This window comes from Bos indicus, chromosome 4 (assembly GCF_029378745.1).
Source record: "Bos indicus isolate NIAB-ARS_2022 breed Sahiwal x Tharparkar chromosome 4, NIAB-ARS_B.indTharparkar_mat_pri_1.0, whole genome shotgun sequence".
NCBI classification, from domain to species: Eukaryota; Metazoa; Chordata; class Mammalia; order Artiodactyla; family Bovidae; genus Bos; species Bos indicus.
This window is the reverse complement of record NC_091763.1, coordinates 12,381,145-12,402,017: the sequence shown is the minus strand read 5'-3', so window position 1 is coordinate 12,402,017 and position 20,873 is coordinate 12,381,145. Positions and strand designations below refer to the sequence as shown.

The 20,873-nt window shown below is 39.4% G+C and overlaps 1 protein-coding gene and 1 long non-coding RNA gene across 8 annotated transcripts in view; one reads left to right on the top strand and one right to left on the bottom strand.

Annotated features, from left to right (window-relative positions):
- The first annotated feature begins 12 nt into the window (after positions 1-12).
- The window catches only part of SGCE (sarcoglycan epsilon), a 71,437-nt gene continuing 50,576 nt past the window's right edge, over positions 13-20,873 (top strand). For 3 of the 6 annotated variants that reach the window (XM_070787510.1, XM_070787509.1, XM_019959700.2), the window contains exon 1: positions 13-218. In XM_070787510.1, the coding sequence (XP_070643611.1) occupies positions 110-218 (109 nt within the window). In that variant the 5' untranslated portion in view covers positions 13-109. Of the gene's footprint in view, positions 219-16,904; positions 17,013-20,873 lie in introns of all 6 variants that reach the window. The other 3 variants (XM_070787508.1, XM_070787507.1, XM_019959696.2) reach the window with 3 other exon arrangements.
- On the bottom strand, positions 5,518-19,190 carry LOC139182663 (uncharacterized). Of its 2 annotated transcripts, none has more exons than XR_011566168.1 (5): positions 18,939-19,190; positions 17,963-18,161; positions 9,607-9,826; positions 7,341-7,533; positions 5,518-7,217 (listed from the first exon to the last, which is right to left on the bottom strand). It is a non-coding gene; the product is annotated as an uncharacterized lncRNA (long non-coding RNA). The 2 variants fall into 2 exon arrangements; XR_011566169.1 differs by lacking the exon at positions 18,939-19,190 and adding an exon at positions 18,725-18,827.

The following is a 20,873-nucleotide window of genomic DNA, read 5'->3' as shown; positions in this document are numbered from 1 at the left end:
GATTAAGGAGGGGGGTGCAGGATGCTGATGCTGAACTGGCCGAGCTGGGAGGAAAGAAGAAAGGGAGGGGAGGGGAGAATCGAGGACGGCCGGCCTAGCCAGGCCAAGAATGCAATTGCCCTGGTGGTGGGAGCTGGGAGACCCTTGTGCTTGGACGGGACAGGGTCGGGGGACACGCAGGATGAGCCCCGCGACCACTGGCACCTTCTTGCTGACAGGTTAGTGTCCCGCGCGCGACGGGAGGTCCTGGGGCCAACAGGCCGCTGCTTCCCCACCCCCCCTTCCCGGGTTTGGGGTACCTGGGTGCATTTTCTGGGCATGAGCCCCTCGTGCTGCAGAGTCCTTAGTGCACGCTTCCTCCGAGATGCCCCGCACCCCACTTCTGGAACCCTGTGCTTCCCTTGCCAGGCTTGACCCCTGGCCTTTTTTCTCTGCGCCCCCGGGGGCCCCTCCCTGCCCAGCAGCACCGAAATTCCATCTCCAGTTTCCATTCCCATTGCCCCCCACCCGTCCCCAGCAGTCCGGGTGATGAACCTCTCCAGATCCCTGCCTCAGAGGCTGGGGGTCGTCGACCATCTGGGGGTTGGGGGCTTACCTTGCGAATGGGGCTCTGTGGCCCAGAGGCGAGCCCTAGGAAATGGGTGTTGAGCTGTGCCCAGCTCTACCAACACACCACATCTTTTTTTCCCCCTTTTCTTGAATCCGATCTGGAGGGGACATAAAAATATGCATCTGACACGCCTAATTCTCCTTTCTGCCTAAGCGAATTTCTCGGCAACGGAAATCTCGTTTTTCTTAGGTTTTGCGGAGCAGGGAAACGGAATCGTGAAATGCTAGGAGCTAAACAGGGCATTGAGGTCAGGGTTAACCTCGGCTGGGGGCCAGAGACGCTGAAAACACAACGGTTTGCCCCACCAAGTACACTATTTCGAGAAAGCGAAAACAATTAAAAACAGCTGTGGATGCCTCCAGTGTATTTGGCGGGCTTCGGAGACTCCCAGCTACGGCCTTTTGGTGATGATTACGAGGTTTACGCAGAGACATGGATCTCTCTGCAACGTTACGTTTTTCTAAATCTTGTAGGGTGAATGAATACCTTTAGTCACGGTAACCGCAAGTTTAATCCTTTGAAGCGCGTTGCCAAGATTTGGCCACAAATATTTGTGTATGTTTATAAACGTATGTATTTTTCTCTAACGTATACGTTAGAGAAAATTGCAGTGAGTTACGAGACTAAAATACTGATGAGGAAGGAGCTGAAATAAAAAGCCTTAACGTGGATTTCAATTTAGGAAAGTGTTAGGCACTAAGAAAAGGGACAATCTGTTGATAATCTTAGTAAAAGAACTTTAAGTTAAAATGAAAAACCAATTGTCTACAACTGCGTGAGGTTCCTGAGACACAGATGAGACACAGATGAGATTTGTATTTAAAGGCTAAAATAGCAGATTTGAGTAACATTGCTATATATTAATTTGTACATAGAAGATAGATAAGAATTTGACCCGTTGTAGATGACAGAATGGTAGAGATCTCAGTTAAAGCCAGCCTTTCTAAGAGTAAACAAAACTCTAGCACATTTATTGAAACTCTGCTTTTTAATCAGAAATAAAATATTGACCATCAGATATATGAATAAATGAAGTGCAGATTTCCAACACTGAAAGATACCTTCCAAGGAAGTTGGGTGAATATAATTATAGTGTTTAGAAGTGCCTTAGTGTCTTTCCATGCTTAGGATGTTCACTCTTCCCTGCAATGTTGAATGCTTTCAGGATTTCTTATGTTTTCTAGAATACTGTTCTGGTGACTGCCAGACCGTCAAATTCTTCCTACTTTTTTAAATCCAGGAAGGTTACTTCATCTAGTTGTTTGGTAATTGATAGACATTCTGTTTCTAAAAAATGAGATTAAAAAACAGGATAGGTGATAGAAAAAACTCAGGTTTAAAAATCAAAAAAGTTTCACCAAGTTTGAATCTATTTGAATTTTTATTTCAGAATGTTAGCCAGGACTTTTTTTGGGGGGGTAGGGTGGAGGAAAAAAACCCAGCTTTAGTGTTTATCTTTATCATAATAAAAGTAATTCCTATTCATTGTACAAAATTTAGGGGGAAAAAATCCAGAAAACTGGAGGAAAAAAACACCTCAAAAAGAAAATCAGGATCACCTGTAACCTCTTTATCCTGTGACAACCCCGGTAAACATTAGGGACTCTACTTTCTCTATATACATGTGCCTAAATAATGTATATTTTTCATAGAGTTGCACGGGTGTAATTTCTAAAAATTAAAAATGGGGTCAAGTTAATTTCCTCCATTTTTTTCTCTTCAAGGAGCCTTAGCTTTCTAAATAACATTAAATTTTTAGAATCTTTTTAAAAATGGAAATAATAGTGATTACTTTTTCTAATTGAAATTTAGATGAACATTAGTACAAAAATATTTAAAACCAAAGAACTGAGAGTTTCCTCTGATCTCACTATTCTAACACACACATAGTAATCTGGTATATATCCTTGTGTTTCTTATTCTCTATATATGAAAACATTTTTACTTTGCTTAGAAATAGATTTTTCTAAGGAAAAAAGCAACAATAGATAGTAGCTTTGAGAAAAAAATTTAATCTAAAGCAGCAAAACAATATCAAACATAAAAAAAAAATACAGTGTTAATAGGTAAATACTTGAGATGACATTTTCATGTTACCTAAAGCACAGAACAACATTAAAAATCACCCCCACATAAATACATAAGAATTTAAAACACTCTTTTGATATTTGATGTCATAAGTGAATTTTGGATTTTCTCAGATAGTTCCCAGTGTTATCTGTTTCTTACCCGTCTTGCACAAGATCACACGCATAGCAAAAAGAGATGCTAATATGCATTATTTACTTTATCAAATACTACTGGGCATTGTATGGGAACATTTTAATCCATTTTAATGAGAATTTCCTGTGGATCTATGAAGCTGTTGATTAACTACCTGTGTTTAACTTCAAGTGTAGTAGGAAAATTGTATTTCAAATCCAAGTGGGATGTTCACTTGTCAAATAATAGCTTTCTAATTGGATATTTTACTTATTTAAGACAATTTGCCATGTATCTGTGAAGCTGTTGATTTACCTTTTATATTTAGCTTAATGTCTAGAGTAGGAAAAATATACTTCATAAAAAGTGGAATTTTCACTTGCCAAACAATAACTGGACTTTCTAGTTAGACATTTTATCTGATTTAGATGACAGTTTGCTTTGGATCTGTGAATCTGCTGATTTACTACATGCAATTTGACTTAACTTTTAGTGTGGTAGGAAAAATTTATTTCTCAGCAAAGTAAACTTTTCAGTTGTCAAATATTAATTGGACTTAATACTTGATCATTTTATCCATTTATTATAAAGAGTTTGCCATAAATCTAAAAGCTGTTGATCGACCTCATCTATTTACTTTAAATTCTAGTGTGGTAGGCAAATTGTTTTTCTAAGCAAAGTGGAATTTTCACTTGTCTCTCGGACATTGAAAATTAGCAAGGGACAGCACCAGAGAAAACTGATGAGAAAGATAACGCATATCCAGTTTCTAGCACTGGTTTTAACTGATGAAAACCAGGCTTGAAATAAAACGTTGAAGCAGTGAGGAAACCTTGACATGTTAAAAAATTCTCCGTCAGTTATTCAGATGGGTCGGGGTTTTAAGAAGTGCAGTATTTATGGATCGCATTTTCTCTAAAATAACCAGACACTTTGTTTTTTCTTCTTTTTTACTAAGCGTCCATGCTTACTCTGTCTGGTCCCTTTTCTTTTAACTTACTGTTACCTCAGTTCTAAACACCCAAGGGTAGATTCTGTTGTTGATCTTATTACCCAATCTTGGTGTAAAAAAGGACTCTACGTGAATAGATAACATATGTTTACATGTCCGCTACAGATCCCTGGGCTGGAGCTCTGTGAAGTCCAGAGCTTCACGGAAATATTAACATGATGCTTTTTGTTTCTTTCTGTCCTTTCCAGCTTCTCCAACAGAGACGTGACAGAAAGACCGGCAGACACGGGCAGGCAGGCAGACAGAGAGACATGGACAGATAGACACACGGGCACACGCACATGCAAGGCATCAAGGCTTTTTCTAAACTTTAGGATGCAGTTCTTCCGTTTGCTGCCTCCCTGATTTCTAGAAATATTAAGCCACAAGCAGCACTGCAGAATTGAAAAAAGGAAGCTAGTGTTTCTGAAGATCAACAAGTCTTTTCAAGTGACTGGTTTTCCCGATTGGGGTTTTCAGGATGGTAGAATCAGATAGAGGCTCAATGCTCTTAAAGTTGTTTCACGCGGATGGCTTCTGAACAGCTTCCACACACATTTCTGTCTGAGCAAAATTCCGGGGACTTCAGGTTTTCAAACAGTGTAACTAGAGTAAAGACCGTGTTGAATAAAAAAGAGTAGAGTCTCCACAGTCTGACACGAGAACAAACATTTGCACTGATGTGCCTTCCCTTCTAGTCTTTGTTCCACGTGCATATGTATTTTCACTTGACTCTTAATTTTCGTATGCGTAGATTTTTTACACTTTGCTTTAAAAGATAAATGAATCTTGCTTTCAGCTAAGCATTTGTCAGGGCTTTTCGGAGGCTCTCGTATGTAAGATGCTGTATAGACAAGCAGGATTGCTTTGTGAGCCTGGGGCAATCCGAATTGGTTACTGGGTTTGGGTCTGAGAGTGGTCCTAGGTGAAGGATCACAAGCCTTTGCCCTGGGTCTTCTCTTTTTCAACATTTTTATGGATAGCTTTGATGAAGTTCTAAGATGCTTGCTTTAAAATCCATTGTTGACTTCAAAAAAGTCTATTACAAATAGATAACAGAATTGAGAGTTAATATGGTTTAAGTAGGCTACTATTTAGAAATATATTTTGTAGCAGTAAATGCCTCATAATTCATTGGCCTGTATAAAGGAAGGAGATGACTTTATATGGTAGCAGTTTTTGAGGAGAAGGACAGTTAATATGAACCAGTGGCATGGTGGCTGCAAAATTAAAAAAAAATTAAATTTAGATTCCAGTAATAGTACAGTGTCCATATGTCACAAAAATTAAGAGTAGCCTGCTCTAATTAACCACATGTGTAGTATTGTGTCCATTTCTGGCTGTCACATTTAAAGAGAGACATTGACAAATTAGACAACTTCCAGAACAATCAGTGGGGATGGTGAGGGGTCTGGCAATCTTGTCATAGGAGGTATCCTCAAAGGGTCTGGAAACGTTTAGCTTAAAGACTAAAAGTAGACATAAACTCTCTTCTGTTTGCTTCAGAAAGCAGAACCAGCTGTAGTGGGTGAAAGATAGAGATGGGTTTCAACTTGAGACCTTTCTAACAGTGAAGCTCAAGAAGGGAATCAACTTAGCACCTTTCTTGGTCTCTTTATTTTCAAGTGCCAGAAATATTTATCTTTCTTGCAATGAATATTTAATTTGAGGCCATGATAACATTTTAGTGCAGGACAGCAGAGACACACTGATGTCACGGTGTAAACATTTTATTTTTTCTGATCAACTGTCTAAAAGAAAGAGTAGTCCTGTGGGTTGCAGGTTGATTTCTTACAACTTGCAAACAGCTGCAACTGGACATTTTAACGCATGCTTTCCTCCCTTTTCATTTCATTTCAAACGTGAAAATCTGAGAACTAAAGTGGCTTTCAGTTGCTTCCTGAAATTGTTCCTTCCCTGGTGTTTCTCACTGCGGGTGTCCGGGGGGCGCCCTGGGTTAAGGGGGAGCAGACTGCTGCCAGCCGCTGGTACAGGACAGCTGAGCCCTACGCTGCTAGAGCCTCTTACCCAGGGGAAATGTGAGGCCATTCTTCTTCCTTCTGCAGTCCCCTCTTCTATGTCCTTGTAATACATAACAGTTACAATTTTTAGCTTTTCACTCGCAAAGAAAACCTTTCAATCAAAAGTAGGCCGCTGACCTTGTGCTCTTTTAACTCCCTTTGAAGTGAGCCTGGTTCGTCAGTGCCCTAGGAGCACCGGCTTCATGTCTCAAACATGTCTTGGGGCAGATTTTCTTTCCACCTGCCTATGGATTGTTTATTTTGATTACGATCTCCAACTGTGAAAATGTGATTGATTGCTCAAAGTTCCTTAGTGGAGTAGGCACATAGGACCTCAGTTCTAAGAAGTGATAAGCCCAACACGTCTCACTCCACGGTGACGATTTTTATGCCTGTGAGTGACCCTTGAAAACTAAGGGGATTCTGATGACAAATGTGAAGAAGGAAGACACCATTCTCCAGGCATCTTTTAAAATCAACGTTGTCATGCTTCTTTGACTCCTGTCCCTTCTCCCCACGCCCAGAACTTTCTCCTCCACTCAGATTGTGAGGTCAGAGATATGGTCACTCGAACCCTGAATATGTGAAGTGTATTTTTAATGTTAAACATGTTCTCTTCTCATTTTCTCTATCTTTTAGAAAAGTGTAATGCACTTTTGTGGGCTTGTAGTAATGTGCTGGGCAGCTTGCGACGGCCGATGGCCCGGCTCCCAGTTGTTGAAGATGCCACAGGCGTCCTGAGCTGAGCTCATATTTCCGAGAGAGAAATGCTCAAAGCCTGAGTGCCTGGCTTGTCAACGCTCGTGCACCTGATCTGCAGGAGGCTACTTGCAATTCCTTGAATGCAGTACTTGCTCCTGCTGCTGGGTTTGGGAAGTAAATAATCCCCAGTGTTTAAATTTTAAAACTTCAGGAAGTTACCTTAGGAAATAAGCAGGTTGCTACGAAACATGTACTGCTGGTATACTTGTTAATGTTATATTCTTGCCAAACTCAATGTTAGAAAAGTGCTGTTTTCTTCTTGGGTCACTTTGGTAAAAATCTTATGTTTTATGTCTTCATCTGAGAATTCCTATGCAGTGTCTATGCAATAGTGTTTAAATGTGTTTCATCACTTTAAAAGCACTCATCTTTAGCATGTCTCATTTTCTAGTTAATTGCCTTGGACTAATCAGTTTTTTTAGACTAGCTCTTTGGCATTCTGTACCACGGATATTGCCCCTGCTTGTGTTGTGACACGGAAGGCAGACATTTCTCTTTTCTGACAAATGAAGCCTCTCATTTCAAAAATGTTTAGGAGTTAGGCAGCTCCAGTGTAAATTCTTTCCCATTCTTTAGCTTTCCACTCATTCATTTGTTCACCACTTTGATTCTTATGGAGATTTGGAGTTCACTGTCAATTTGAAAGAAAAGATCACAGTTAATTTTGCTATAGCAGTTCAAGTGAAATATTTTAGTTCTCTGGGATTTCTTCAGCAATAGACAGAGAAGTAAAAGTTGATTTTTTTTTTTTTACCTTGGAATGCAGAGGGAGAGCAAAATTAGCCCCAAGGTTTTTCATTTTTCTTTTCTCCTTAGCAAATTGGCGCTCCTCGCTGTGCAGTAAAATGACAGTGGCTTTTCTCTCCTCTGAAAGAGTTAATCGATGTAGCACTTTACCATCTTTCATCTTCTGTAGTTACAGAGCTGATTCTAATCAAAGGCCAGTACTGCAGAAGTAGAAGCAGAACAGGTTGCTACATGTGCTTATCAAGATTTGAGATATATGTTATTTTTGTCTAGCCATTGACATTCTAGGAGTTTAGCTTACAAAGATACTCCTTTGGGTGATGAAAAATAAAAGTATAAGGATATTTATATTGATGGTAGTCAATGAAAAATTAGAAAAAATCGTGGCTCCTCTTACTAGCTAGTACTTCTTTTATTCAGTTATTTTTTGAGTGTTGACTGGTTTTGAGACTGTGTTAAATGCTGTGGAATACTCGGTCCTAGATTAGGGAACTTTTAAACTAGGGTGTTGACAAAGATTAATCAATCACACATATCAATGTGCCCTTAGAACTATGGTAAGTGTTACAAATACTAATAGAATTTCTAAGCAGGGGATTTGGCCAGTCAGGGGGATTAAGGAAGGCTTATCTGAGAAGGTACTCAGACCTGAAGGATGAGTAGATGTGAGTGAGGTGAAGAGGAAAAGTATATTGGAGGTCAAAAGAAGAGCTCTGTAGAGGCTCTGTAGCAGGGTGCCCTAGCAAACAGAAGGTGCTCTAGAAAGTCCTGTGAGGTTGGTGCCCGGGTAGAAGGGGAAGCACAGTATGAAGAGGCTGGATGCGGGGGTCAGGGAGCAAATTCTGCTGGGCCCGTTAGACTGCCTCAAAGAGTGTAATCTTCATCCTAAAATCTAAAACCTACCTCTTGGGAGGGCTCTAAGCAGGACTTGATCAAATTTGCGTTTCAAAAAAGAGCACTTTGCATTGTGATAAAAGGATTGGAGGGGTCAGAATAGAAGCGGTAGTTCCAAGTCTACTTAGTAATGCAGAGCAGAGAGGAAGAGATGACCTCCCTTGCTAGAGTAGTGGTGGGGAGATGAAGTTTGGAAGAACGTGTTGAGGGGTAAATAGCAATAGGAGTGGGTCAGGGGTTGAATTTTGGGTGGAGGGTTACCAGAGACGATTTCTCTAGGAAAAAAAATCAGGGATGATTTCTAGATTTCTGTTATATTCATGAGAGTGAGTGGTGACGCCATTCTCAGGATAAGGAATGCCGGAAGAAGACCAGACTTTAAGGGAAAGATCGGGAGCTTGAGGTGATGATAAATAAATTATAATTGAGCCACAAAGGGTAAAGCTATGCAGTCTTAAAATGTGATATCATGTAAACGTGTCCAAGATACATGCTAGGGAAAAAAAGTGTGATCACATCATGGGTAGAAAAGCATGGTATGTGTGTGTTTATATGTGTTTGTGTCCAAACATACATTTATATATGCATAGAATATAGAATGATGTGAGCACTGTTGAGAGGGGATACCCTTAGCAGTGGCGTTGGAGGGACAGCAATAGATATGTAGGAAGGAACTTTTATATTTCATACCCTCCTGGTTATACTCTTTGGATGTATTACAGTGAAAATGTGTGGCTTCTATAATAAAGAAAAATAATGACAGTTTCAAATAAGCACTCATTATTACTGTATTTCTATGTTTTTTTATTTTGGACAGAATTTTTTCCTACAGTTTTACTTCCTGAGCCCAGTCGCTCTTACTGCTTTGCCTTTTAATCCTTTCCCACTAGATTGCACTGTTAGGCTAAATTTCAGTCTGCATCATGTTTTGTATTCTGCCTTTCATTAATTTTAATAATTTTGAAACAGTCCAACATTTTGCAGATGGGGACATTAAATTGTTATGCATATAACTATTGCATGTTTTATGTATCCCATTTTCAAAGATCTCAGTGGATCTCAAGGATCTCCTTCTTCATCTAGTATTTTTGAGATAGAATATAGATAGTACTGTATCCTATCAGTGAAAACCCAGTATGTGCCTCGCTTGGGCTCTTAAACCACAAAGAGAAGTGGATAACCCTCCCTTCTCCACGAACTAGTCTATTAAACCATTGCTTTTTCTTTGATTGGATGTTTCTGTTTTTCTCCGGTTTTGATATGTGATGCAAAGTTGAATCTTGTGCCCATGCAGTTTTTGTTTTTGTGGCATTATTTCCTCAGAATAAATACCTAAGAGTTTATGACAGTCAGACAGTACAGATGTCAATATAACTTACTTCTCATTCCACCTGGCTTTCCTCAGAAGGGTTAAACTGCGGCTCTCCACCAGTTTGCCTTGGCAGATACTGGGAATGAAGACTTGCTACCATACCATCTTCTTAGCCCTGTGGAGCCTGGAATGGTTGGAACCCCTGGGCGTTTGTCTCTGCTGGAGAGCAGCCTCCAGCGTTTATTCCGCTCCACCATACAAATATCATTTTTTCATGTGTCTCCTGACTGTGAAGGAGGCAAAAAAAAAAAAAAAGAATGCTGTATTCTGTAATGCCAACTGCAGTGACAATGGTTTTTTCATTTGAATGTCTGTTTTTTAAAAAAACAAAACACATTTAAAGAAATCTAAACTTTCCTTCATATTAAGTGAAGTTTAAGGGTAATAACAACTCATTTTTTTTTGAGAATGTCATCGTGCGCTAGGCACTCTTGTCAGGGTTTTATGTATATTCACGATGTCTCTATGAGGTGAGCACTGTTTGGTTCTTACCAGTTGAGGAAACTGAGGTTCAGAGACTTTGAATAACTTGCCCAGTGGACAGAAACTGGGATTTTGAACCCAGGTGCTCTGTCTCCAGAGATGCTGATTTTAAACACTAAACACCAGCCTTTCTGTGTTCTTAATTTTTATTTCACTCTGAAGCCTAAAATCTTACCAAGCTTATGCTAAAATTATGAAATTCTAATAACTTTACATTATGTTAAATAATTGTTTATGTTCTGCCCTGCCACGCTCTGCTGTTTTAACAAAGTTTAGAGGCTTCTTATTTTGGCATTCTCGGTTTAAATTCTTGCTGTTATACTTCTCTCAGGAATATTTTTCCTTGACTCCCTTGGAGGTTGGGGTGGACAGTTCTCAGCAAAGCCATTTTTCTCTCCGTAGGTTCCAGCTAACCTTTTAACTTTCTTCTTTTAATGAATTGTTTGTGTCTGTACCTAACACACAGGATTAATTTCCATGGGCATTTCCTCATTGCTAGCTATTTCTAATCTAGCACTCAGGGAAAACTTATTTTGTTCTAGAAAGAAAAATAAGTTGAAGAGGACCTACTGGTAATAATAATACTATCTCAAATTACATAAAATACGTAGTTCACAAATTGCATCCTCATTTAACCATTTGGGGATAGTATTGATGAGTAGATGATGGAGTCTTTGCAGTCAGCCAAGAAAGGGGTTCAAAATCCAGCTCGGCCTCTTACTAGACATATGATCTGGGATTAAGTCATATAATTTCCTAGGAGTTCTTATTCTTATTTTAAAATGGAACTAATAATACCTATTTTACATAGCTGATGATGTAGGGATTGAAATAGTTATCTAGAAAACCTTTAGTACCTTGCACTTAGCACATAAAACTTGGTAGCCAGTGATAATGTCAGCTAACGTTTTTAAGAGAGGAAAATATAAAAACAAGATTTCAGTGTAAGAGACAGTTTACAAAATATTAAGGACAGTTGCATGAAAAAAGGAAGGGAAAACAGAAGGCAAAGGAGAGACATAATGATATGGGGGATGGTGAGAGAGGGGAAGAGATGAGGGGGGCATGAGCTGTGTATCCCATCTGTGCTCCCCTTTGTGTTCTCGTCTGTGTCCCCTTTGAGTGAAATAGGAAAAGAGTCTGATGAAACAGTGGGCAGAGAAAGACATGACAGTTCGGTTCTAAGGTAAGTATATTAACGAGATTACATTTCATTTGGCGTATCCTGCTATTTACTTGAACAGTGATGTCGGACTAAGTTACTATTTATTATTTCTATCCCTTGACATTTTGATTAGATCATCAGCAATCAGTCACTATTCACAACTCTTCAATGGCTTTTATTAAATAGCAAACCCCACCTCCCTAAGTCAGCAAATTATTCAGGTTTGGGAAAGAGTAATGTTTCTTCAGAGAGTGTTTGCCCCCGGCCAGATGAGATGTAGTCACGCTGCTACGAGACTCCAGATGAATCATGGAACCTTAAGACAAACTTTAAGTATTGGATGGTTTCTAGGGAATTTAAGGTCCTGCCAGCCACCATTGGATTCATTCAGGCTTTGAGGATTTTTGAGAGGGAGCATTGAAGAATTGGTTAAATTGTATATCATGCTATGTTAGCTAATTGTGTGACTGTCTTAGTTTGGGTTTTGTAAACACAAGATTCATTTTATTCTTTGCTTTTGTATTTATGAATTAGAGCGAAACTCACATCCAGGTACAACTGTAGCTCATGAACCCAATGAGCACAGTGGAGTTCCTTTCAGGATTTCTGAGGATGGTCCATTATCTTTGGAAAAAGTCCAAGAACCAGTCTATACAGGCTGACATTTTTCTTTTTAAACACTAGATTTAATCTTGAAATGTAATGTATAGAATAAATATTTAAAAAATTTGAGCCATTTTTTCCCATCCTAACAAAGGAAATTTGTTCTCATAGAAAAAAATGGGGTGATCTTTTTCAATGAAAATCAAAGTTATTAAAATACTAGCTTTTTTCCACCAGTAAATATTCTCCATTTCTTAATGTACAGATTGTAATAATTTTCTTTTTTTAATTTAAATAATCTTTTAGTCAATAAAGAATAAATTTCAAAAAGTCTTTTTTTATTAAGCATAAATGAACTAAAGGGGAAATTCAAGATCTAAGGAAGAAGACCGTAGTCACCATTATAGAGATTATAATAATTTTCTACACAAGGAGTTAGTTGGGTTGATCCATGATCTTGAATGCGTAACAAAAAATAGATATTTCAGTATTACTGAGATTTCTCCCTCAAGGTGTGGGACTCGAATCTTTAAGCAGACATGTTATCCATGGTGTTGTGTCTTGCCTTTATTGATGCTGTCTGGTAAGCAGAGGCGTAAGAAGTTGTCTTTTTATTGAGATTTATTGGACTGTGGTCTTATGTGGTCAAAGTAGGACTTTAGATGGATCAATATAAACTTTAAAAAAATGAACATGCTCAAAGCAATGCCAGCCTTAAAATAGAGCTTTATTTTTAAGATGTGTTTGAACTGTTTTGTGCTGTGCTCAGTTGCTTAATCATGTCCGACTCCTTGCAACCCCATGGACCATAGCCTGCCAGGCTCTCCTGTCCATAGGTTTCTCCAGGCAAGAATACTGAAATGGGTTGCCATTTCCTCCTCCAAGGGATCTTCCCTACCCAGGGGTTGAACCGGTGAATCCTGCATCTCTAGAATTGGCTGGAGGGTTCTTTACCACTGAGCCACCTGGGAAGCCTTTTAAAATATTTTACCCTGCCTCTAATTTTTAACAATTGAAGCACCAATCAGATTTGAATTTTGAAATTTGTCTGTAAAAGTCAAGTAGACTGCACTTACACAGGACCTGGAAAGTATGGGCCATGGTGTGTGGGTTCACCCAGCAAGGGTGTACAGTGGCATTAAATCTTACGAGTTTAGTGAGGTTCTGAAAGCCAGAGTGTAAGACCAAAAAAATTCCATAAACTTAAGTTACCCAAGTCAATCCTTTAAGCTACTATAAAGTACATATGTGTAGTTTTGTGTATATAACTGAACAATTACTCTTAGGCACAGCATGGTCTGAGAATCACTGGACTAGAATAAAGAAAGGAACAAAAGGGATACTGTGTGGACACACACCCCATACTTTTTTTATGGTAACTTCCCAATTGATAAAGAAGTCTGGAACTCTGACAGTGCCTGCTTGCTTGCAGGATTTACTCCATTCTGCTTTCACTTTCATGCGTTGGAGAAGGACATGGCAACCCACTCCAGTGTTCTTGCCTGGAGAATCCCAGGGCCGGGGGAGCCTGGTGGGCTGCCGTCTATGGGGTCGCACAGAGTTGGACACGACTGAAGCGACTTAGCAGCAGCTATAGGATCAAGTGTCTGTAACCTTCAGACATGCTAATACCTTCTCTTGGTTTTGTAAGGATTGAACTAGACAATCTACATGAAAGCACCTAGCTTGGGACTAAATGATGCGATAGATTTAAATGTAGGTGGTGTTTTTCAGGTCCACATAGATACTTTGTTCTTCGAAGAGTTATGGAGGAGAATTTGGCTACCTGCTTCGTGTCTGTCTAGGTTGAGATTTCTCACTGCCCAGCAGTGACTTTCGTGTTCTTTCAAATTGGCTACACGACTGAAGCGACTTAGCAGCAACAGCATGGGCCAGCTGGAGTTAAGAGAGAGTGAAGGTTTCAGTGATAAGGTTACCCCTACATCTGGCACCTTTGACGTACTTGGTTGAATATCTTATATACTCTTGGGTTCTGTAAGGCTTCTGTTGGTCTTCTAGAGTTCGTATTTGTGTGTGAGAATCACCTGATGAAATTGTGTAACCCACCTCAGCTGGACTCTCCATGGTGGAATCGTGAATATGTGTTTTAAAATTCTTTGTTATACATTTGATAGGGTGTGTGAGAATATGTATTTTTAGAGAGCTGCCCAGATGATTCTTATGTAACCGGCAGGTTGCCTTTGGAACCCAGCAATTAGGAAAAATTGGGGGGTGGGGTATTTTGCCACAAGAGACCATGAACACTTCTGACCCTATTTCGTGTTAAATTCCTTGGGAAACGACTACGGTATTCTTCATCTAGATTTAAAAGGATATAACTTCAGTTCTTAGGTGACAAAACCATTTATTAGGCGAATCAGCCATGAGATTGAGCTTTTAGAAGATAGAAAATTAGTATACTTACGTTTGCATGATTTAAAAATTCAATACCAACCAAGTCATTTACTCACGTGGGATGCTAAGGCCTTTGCTTTCCACTCCCAGGTATCACTGAAATGATCACCTGGGGTTTTGTTCAGTTGTTTATTTTTAATAACTTGGGTTTTGAATTGTATTCTCTTTTCATTTTGGAAGGGGACTTGGTATGTTTTGTAATTTAAAGTTCAGAATTTTAATTTAAAGTTTAAAATTCAGTTGAAAAGAAAATAAACTTTTCATCTCTGATTCGGTAAAGTGAGGAGCCCTTTCACCATTAGGTGTTCTGTACCCCCAACAAATATCTCTGTCTTCACTTGTCCTTACTCTCTGGTTCATAAAGTATTTTCTTTGCTTATATATGCTTGGTCGCACCCGTTCTAATTTTTCTGGGATTGTGTCTTGTCATTTATGCTCCTTTTCCTTACACCTAGTCTCTGTCTCTCTCTTCCTGTGTCTTTTCCTCAGCTTATAAACACAGTCTGTCTCCCCACACTAAAAGGACCAGCCTTTCTCTCTACCTTGCTGCTCTTCAGTCTGCCATATCATTTTATTTCTTTGCTTCCCTATTCTGGCAAGTATTCCTAAAAGATTTACTACATCTGTTGCATCTACATCTTGGTCTTTTGCTTCTGGTTTCTACTCTTATCACTTTATTGGAGCTCCCCTTTAAGGAGTCACCGCTGACTTCTCCCTTTTCACATCTAGCAGTCATCTTTTCTACGCTCTCATCCTTTTTGACCTTTTCACAGTAAGTGAGGTTGTTGATCACACTCCTTTTTGGCATCTCTTCCGTTAACATAAATATGACACTTCAAGCTCAGTTGTCCAGCCTCTCTGACTGCTTTGTCTCTTCCGTCTTTGCTGAATCATCGTGGGTTTTGGCTATGTGAATGTATTTATTAACATGTTCCTCTGCCTTTTTTGTCCCTTTCACTTTTTGTGGATCCCTTCTTGCTGTGTATTTCAGCTCCAGAAGCTTGGGCAGAGGTACGGGGTGCACCCAGGGGGATTTGGGGACTGAGCTAAACCCAGAGGGAACATATCTGAGATGGCTAGAGGAAAAAAGAATGAGATGGTGACCCAATGTTGTAGTTAGGGAAATGGTACCCAAATATCAAGTCTGGAAGATAAGGATGAGGGATGGGAGAGTAAGCAGTAAGACTGGCAGTTTGGATAATTGGGAATAGGATAGGCAAGTAAGCCAAGAACGTTAATGTATATCTTCTCCAGATCATTTTGTACCTGACAGTCTAACACAGGTTACCTAAGGGCATGATCTCTTTAAGGAATTACACTGGGGCTTTGGCTTCAGCAATCATTTCTCTGGTGATGAACTTCAAATCTGTATCTGAAGCCTGCATTAGGTTCTCTTATGAACCAGAGCTCTATTTCCATCTTCCTCTTAGCTGGTTTCACCTAGATATCCAATTGGTACCCCAAATTTGACATATCCCAAATTAAAGTTACCATCTTTCTCCAGAAATGAACTCCTTTTGGGGCTTCCCTGGTGGCTCAGATAGTAAAGAATCTGCCTCCGATGCAGGAGACCCTGGGTTGGGAAGATCCCCTGGAGAAGGGAACGGCAACCCACTCTAGTATTCTTGCCTGGAGAATTCCATGGACACAGGAGCCTGGCAGGGTACAGTCCATGGAGTCGCAAAAGTGTTGGAAACGAAGAGACCTGCACTCACTCAGTCAATATAGTACTGTTCTGTGGCATTCTGGGTCAAACATTCAAAGCCATCATTGATTCTTTTTTTAACCCACGTCTAGCAATTTGAAAAGGATTATCAGTATTATCTCCCATGATGTCTTATAACTGGCCCCACCTTTACTCTTCTTTTCTTCAACCCCTGATTTATGCTGATTGCTCCTTTACATTCCAGAGACAGCCCCTGTTTAGTGTCCCCTGCTCCGATTCTCTGTTCATTGCTGCTGGTGTAATGTTACCAAAACTCAACTATAGATTTAAATGACATGTTAAAGTTATCGTAATGTTCCTCACCAGGGAAAATTGTTTTCCCTCCAGTAGCAGTTACGGTTTCTACCACTGTGTGTATATGTGTAATTGCTATACATTTACAGTATACGATATATTTCTGTGCATGCATATATATTGTGTGCTCACCCAGTCATGTCCGACTCTTGGTGGCCCCATGAACTGTAGCCTGTCAGACTTCTCTGTGGAATTTTCCAGGCAAGAATACTGGAGTGGGTTATCATTTCCTACTCCCAAGGGATCATCCTACCGCAAGTACTGAAACTGCGTCTCTCACGCCTCCTGCATTGCAGGTGGATTCTCCACCACTGTACCACTTGGGAAGGGGTTATATAATATATATATATATATTTCTATATATGACATATGTATTTCTGTACATGAAGCATCAGTCCCTATAGACTGTAAGCTCCTTGGAGGGCAGGAACTGCATCTTTACCTTGTATCCCCACATATTCCCTATACTGACATGCAACAAATATTTATTGAATGGAATTCAGTAGCTTGCTGGGCTGGAAGGAATCTGATCCCAGTTAATAAGTAATAGGTAATCTGTGATAGTCATTTTATTTTGACATTAATTTCTTTTTTTGTGCATTTGTTTCATTCTGAAAAGCTTTTTTATTAAGCTGTGCTGATGGCATAAATGGAACAGTTAAATGGAAGACCAAACAGGCCAACAATTTTATTATCAGCAGAAAAATGACTGCTGGGAAGAAAGATGGTGAGTTTAGGTTATAATCTGAATCCCTTTTGGGGAGCTGGTAAATGTCCGCTTCCGATAGTCCTTTTGCTTTTTTAGTCATGTGTGGATTTTTTTTTTGATAAGTCAATCTGAAAAAAAAATCTATTTTCCTAATCTTCTAAACCTTATAATCGTCTGTGTTCTTAATCCGTTATTCTCCAGGTTTATATTTTTACTTTGCTGTAGTTTTGCCTTTTTTAAAAACTAAAAATAATACTTTGTTTTTAACCTATCCAGTCACTAGCTTGCCACTTATACAATTTATTGCAATGCAGTTATTATAACTATTTGTAACATTGAAAAACATTAAGAAGTATGTTTAATATTAATCTCTTAAAAACAGTATTTGCATAACCTTAGAAAAATGGCAAAAGTCATAAAATATTTTGGCTAATTATCAATGATTTTTTGAATGATTTTTGTTGCAAAACCAAATTAGTATGTTTTGCTATTAAATAATTAGATGGCATTTGTTTTCTGTTGAAAAGATGTCCTGACCCTGGAATGATTGACTGTCCTTCTAAATTTTTCTTCCCTATCTTTAATGTGTCCATTAGCAATATGTCAGGACCTTTGAAATAATGCATTTCATCAGGAAGAAAAAGACTTACTTAACAACGGAAAGATTAGTTGTTTTAAAAATATCAATTATCATCATGAGCTTTCACTTAATATTTCTGGATTATTTGTCTTTACAATCCCTCTTAACCACATTCCTCCCATCCCCTCACCTCCACCCCCAAATTTCTACCCTATGTGCTATGTAGCAGAACAGTAGGTTGGTTTCTATAACTTTGGGGTAATCAAATTATCTATTAAAAAATAGCAATTTAAAAATACTTTGAAAAGAACAGGAATTTTTTGTGATAAAATGGACTTACTGCCATATAAGACTTTCTTGGTATTTATAGGAGTGATTCCTGGCTTACCTCATTTTCTTCTTACATTTCTGAGTTGGGGTCACTAACTTTTTTCTAGATAGCATCAAATTATTCCTCAGCTGAAGTCTTCTACTCCCAGATCGGTTTCACAGTAGGACCGAGGCTCCCAGGATCTCTTCTGCTCTTTTGTTTTTGAAACAAACCCATAAACACCTTTGCATGTTTAAGGAATTTTCATCTCTAATATCTAAAAGAAAACAGAGTTTTGTGACAGTAACTTCTCATGGAGAGTTTGCAAAAATTTGTTTTAAAAAGCAGTAGATGCACTTGTTCTAGGATCTAAGCGATTTGTCCCATAGCCATTTCCCCACACCCTCCTTAGATACTCTCAAGGAATTTTCTCTTTTTCCTTCAAGGTATTCATTTCTGAATACTTGATCTGCGTGCATGTGGGCTAAGTCTCTTCGGTCGTGTCCAACTCTTTGCAACCCTATGGACTGCAGCCCGCCAGGCTCCTCTGTCCTTGGGATTCTCCAGGCAAGAATACTAGAGTGGATTGGCATGCCGTCCTCCAGGGGATCTTCCTGACCCAGGGATCGAACCCACATCTCTTACATCTCCTGCATTGGTAGGCAGGTTCTTTACCACTGCTGCTAAGTTGCTTCAGTCGTGTCCAACTCTGTGTGACCCTATAGACGGCAGCCCGCCAGGCTCCCCCATCCCTGGGGTTCTCCAGGCAAGAACACTGGAGTGGGTTGCCATTTCCTTCTCCAATGCATGAAAGTGAAAAGTGAGAGTGACTAGCATCACCTTATCTGGTTGTTCCTTAATCAAGCTGAGGACCTTCAGCTTCTTCCGCACATCCACTCTTCCTGTTATCTAATCTTTCTAGTTATGGCCCCAGATTTGGCATAGTATTTCTATTCTGTCATCTCCCAAGGATTTGGGATCTGCCCTGATTACTGCTGCTTCACATGAAATTACCAAAACCCTTCCTCTGGACTTCACACTATTTTGCACTTACCTGCAGCCTTCTTTTCCCTTTTCTTTGGTTTCTTCTTTTTAACTTTGATCTCTAGACTTTCTGTCCTCTTTTCAGCATGTCACTCCATTCCTATTTGATTTTCTATAGATACTCTCTCACCAGCTGTTAAGCTCAGTTGAATCCTCCGCTATGGTGGTATTCTTAGTGAAATATACTATCCCAAGGCTTTTACTGTCACATTTTTCAGAATTGCCAAGAGATCCTTATCTCTTCCTGCTTCAAGCTTCATGCTCCCACTGGCCCTCACAATGATTTTCTCCTTGGAACCTGAGCCAGAACTATAGTTCTCAAAATAGAAATGGTCAATACATCTTGAATCTGCCGAGGCAACCAGTTCAGTTTTCTGTGTTCTCTTATTTTCCCAGTTTGTCTTGAACTCACTCTTTAGCTTTTTCTCCCTTCCTGGTCTCCTCCTCTAATTTAAATCCTATTATTATAGTTCTGCATTATTAAAATATCTATATGCAGCAAGCACTGAGTTGACTGTAGTGGGGTATAATAATGGACAGCCACCAAGTGTATTACCTTATGTTATCAAAATCAACAAAATGCATAACTACTCCCAGTTCAAATTCGGGCTTTTCCTCTTTCTAGTCCTGTAGACTTGAACCTGTCCCTCAGTCTCTCTCGGTTCAATGTTGTTGACTCTAAAATTGGAGGACTGAACTTGTTTTTATGGATGGTAACTCTGGTATTAACTAGCAGGAATCCTGGGTTGAGTAGAATGCTGAGGCCATATCCAAATAGGAAGTGGTGCAATGACCTGTCCCTTAGTAGAGAATGGTGTTTGGCACATCCCGACGGATGATATATAAAGCCCTTTTCAATTGCAGTGTTCTATGTGACCAAGTTTATTGATTATCAATTAAAAATGGTTTGCAAAAAAAAAAAAAATGGTTTGCAACCACTTTCCAACTGACATTTATGAAAAAAATAACAACAACAGAACAAACACATGTGATCTTTCCATGGAAAAATCAAGATATTTAACTCCATGTCGAAAAATGGTTTTAGTAAGTGGCTTTGGTTGGGGAGGAAAAATCTCAGGAAGAAACTTCTCCGCTTTTTTGTAGAAAAAAGATCCAGGTAGTGGTTTCTTTTCTACCTCATGTAAAGAAAAGTGGTCCTATCTCTTAGAGGAATGACGTTTGAAAAGGCAATTTAATGCCTTCCCGGTGATGAATTCTATCGCCCAAGTGTGGACTATCTGGGACTGAAATAAAAACAATAGCTGACCACTGTTGAATGAATGGTCTTCAGGACTTTGATGTTGAGTAAACTCAAGGGGTGAAGGGCAGACTGCCGAGAAAAGCTTTTGATTCTAAGCCAAGATTTATAAGGCTGGACTGATAAAACACACAGTAACTTTTAAAGAGGAAAAAAAAAAAAAAAGGCAAAACAGGTTGTATACCAGCTGGATATTGATGCCTTTCAAAATATTTTTCTATAGACATTATCTGCTTTAATAATTAAATTTCAATTAGACTATAGAGATAACACATTGAAAAATAAATTAGGGAGAAAACCGTAGATGTATCTGTCTCTGAAAACCCTAAAATGAGTTCTCTTGATGCAGAGATAGCAAAATGGAATTCATCTCTTACAATCAATTCTGATTAATCGGTAGAAGCTTCTTGGAGGGCTGTGTATACAGGGCTCTGAGCCTCATAAAGAGCTTTTAGATATTAAAGCTATAAAAGAGAAGGCTGCGGCTGCTGCTAAGTCACTTCAGTTATGTCCGGCTCTGTGCGACCCCATAGACGGCAGCCCACCAGGCTCCCCCGTCCCTGGGATTCCCCAGGCAAGAACACTGGAGTGGGTAAAGAGAAGGCAAAGGTTATTTTTTCTGTCAGCACTTATACTTCTCAATTATCAGCGAAGCTCATACAGTAAAATAGGTTTTCAGCGATTGTA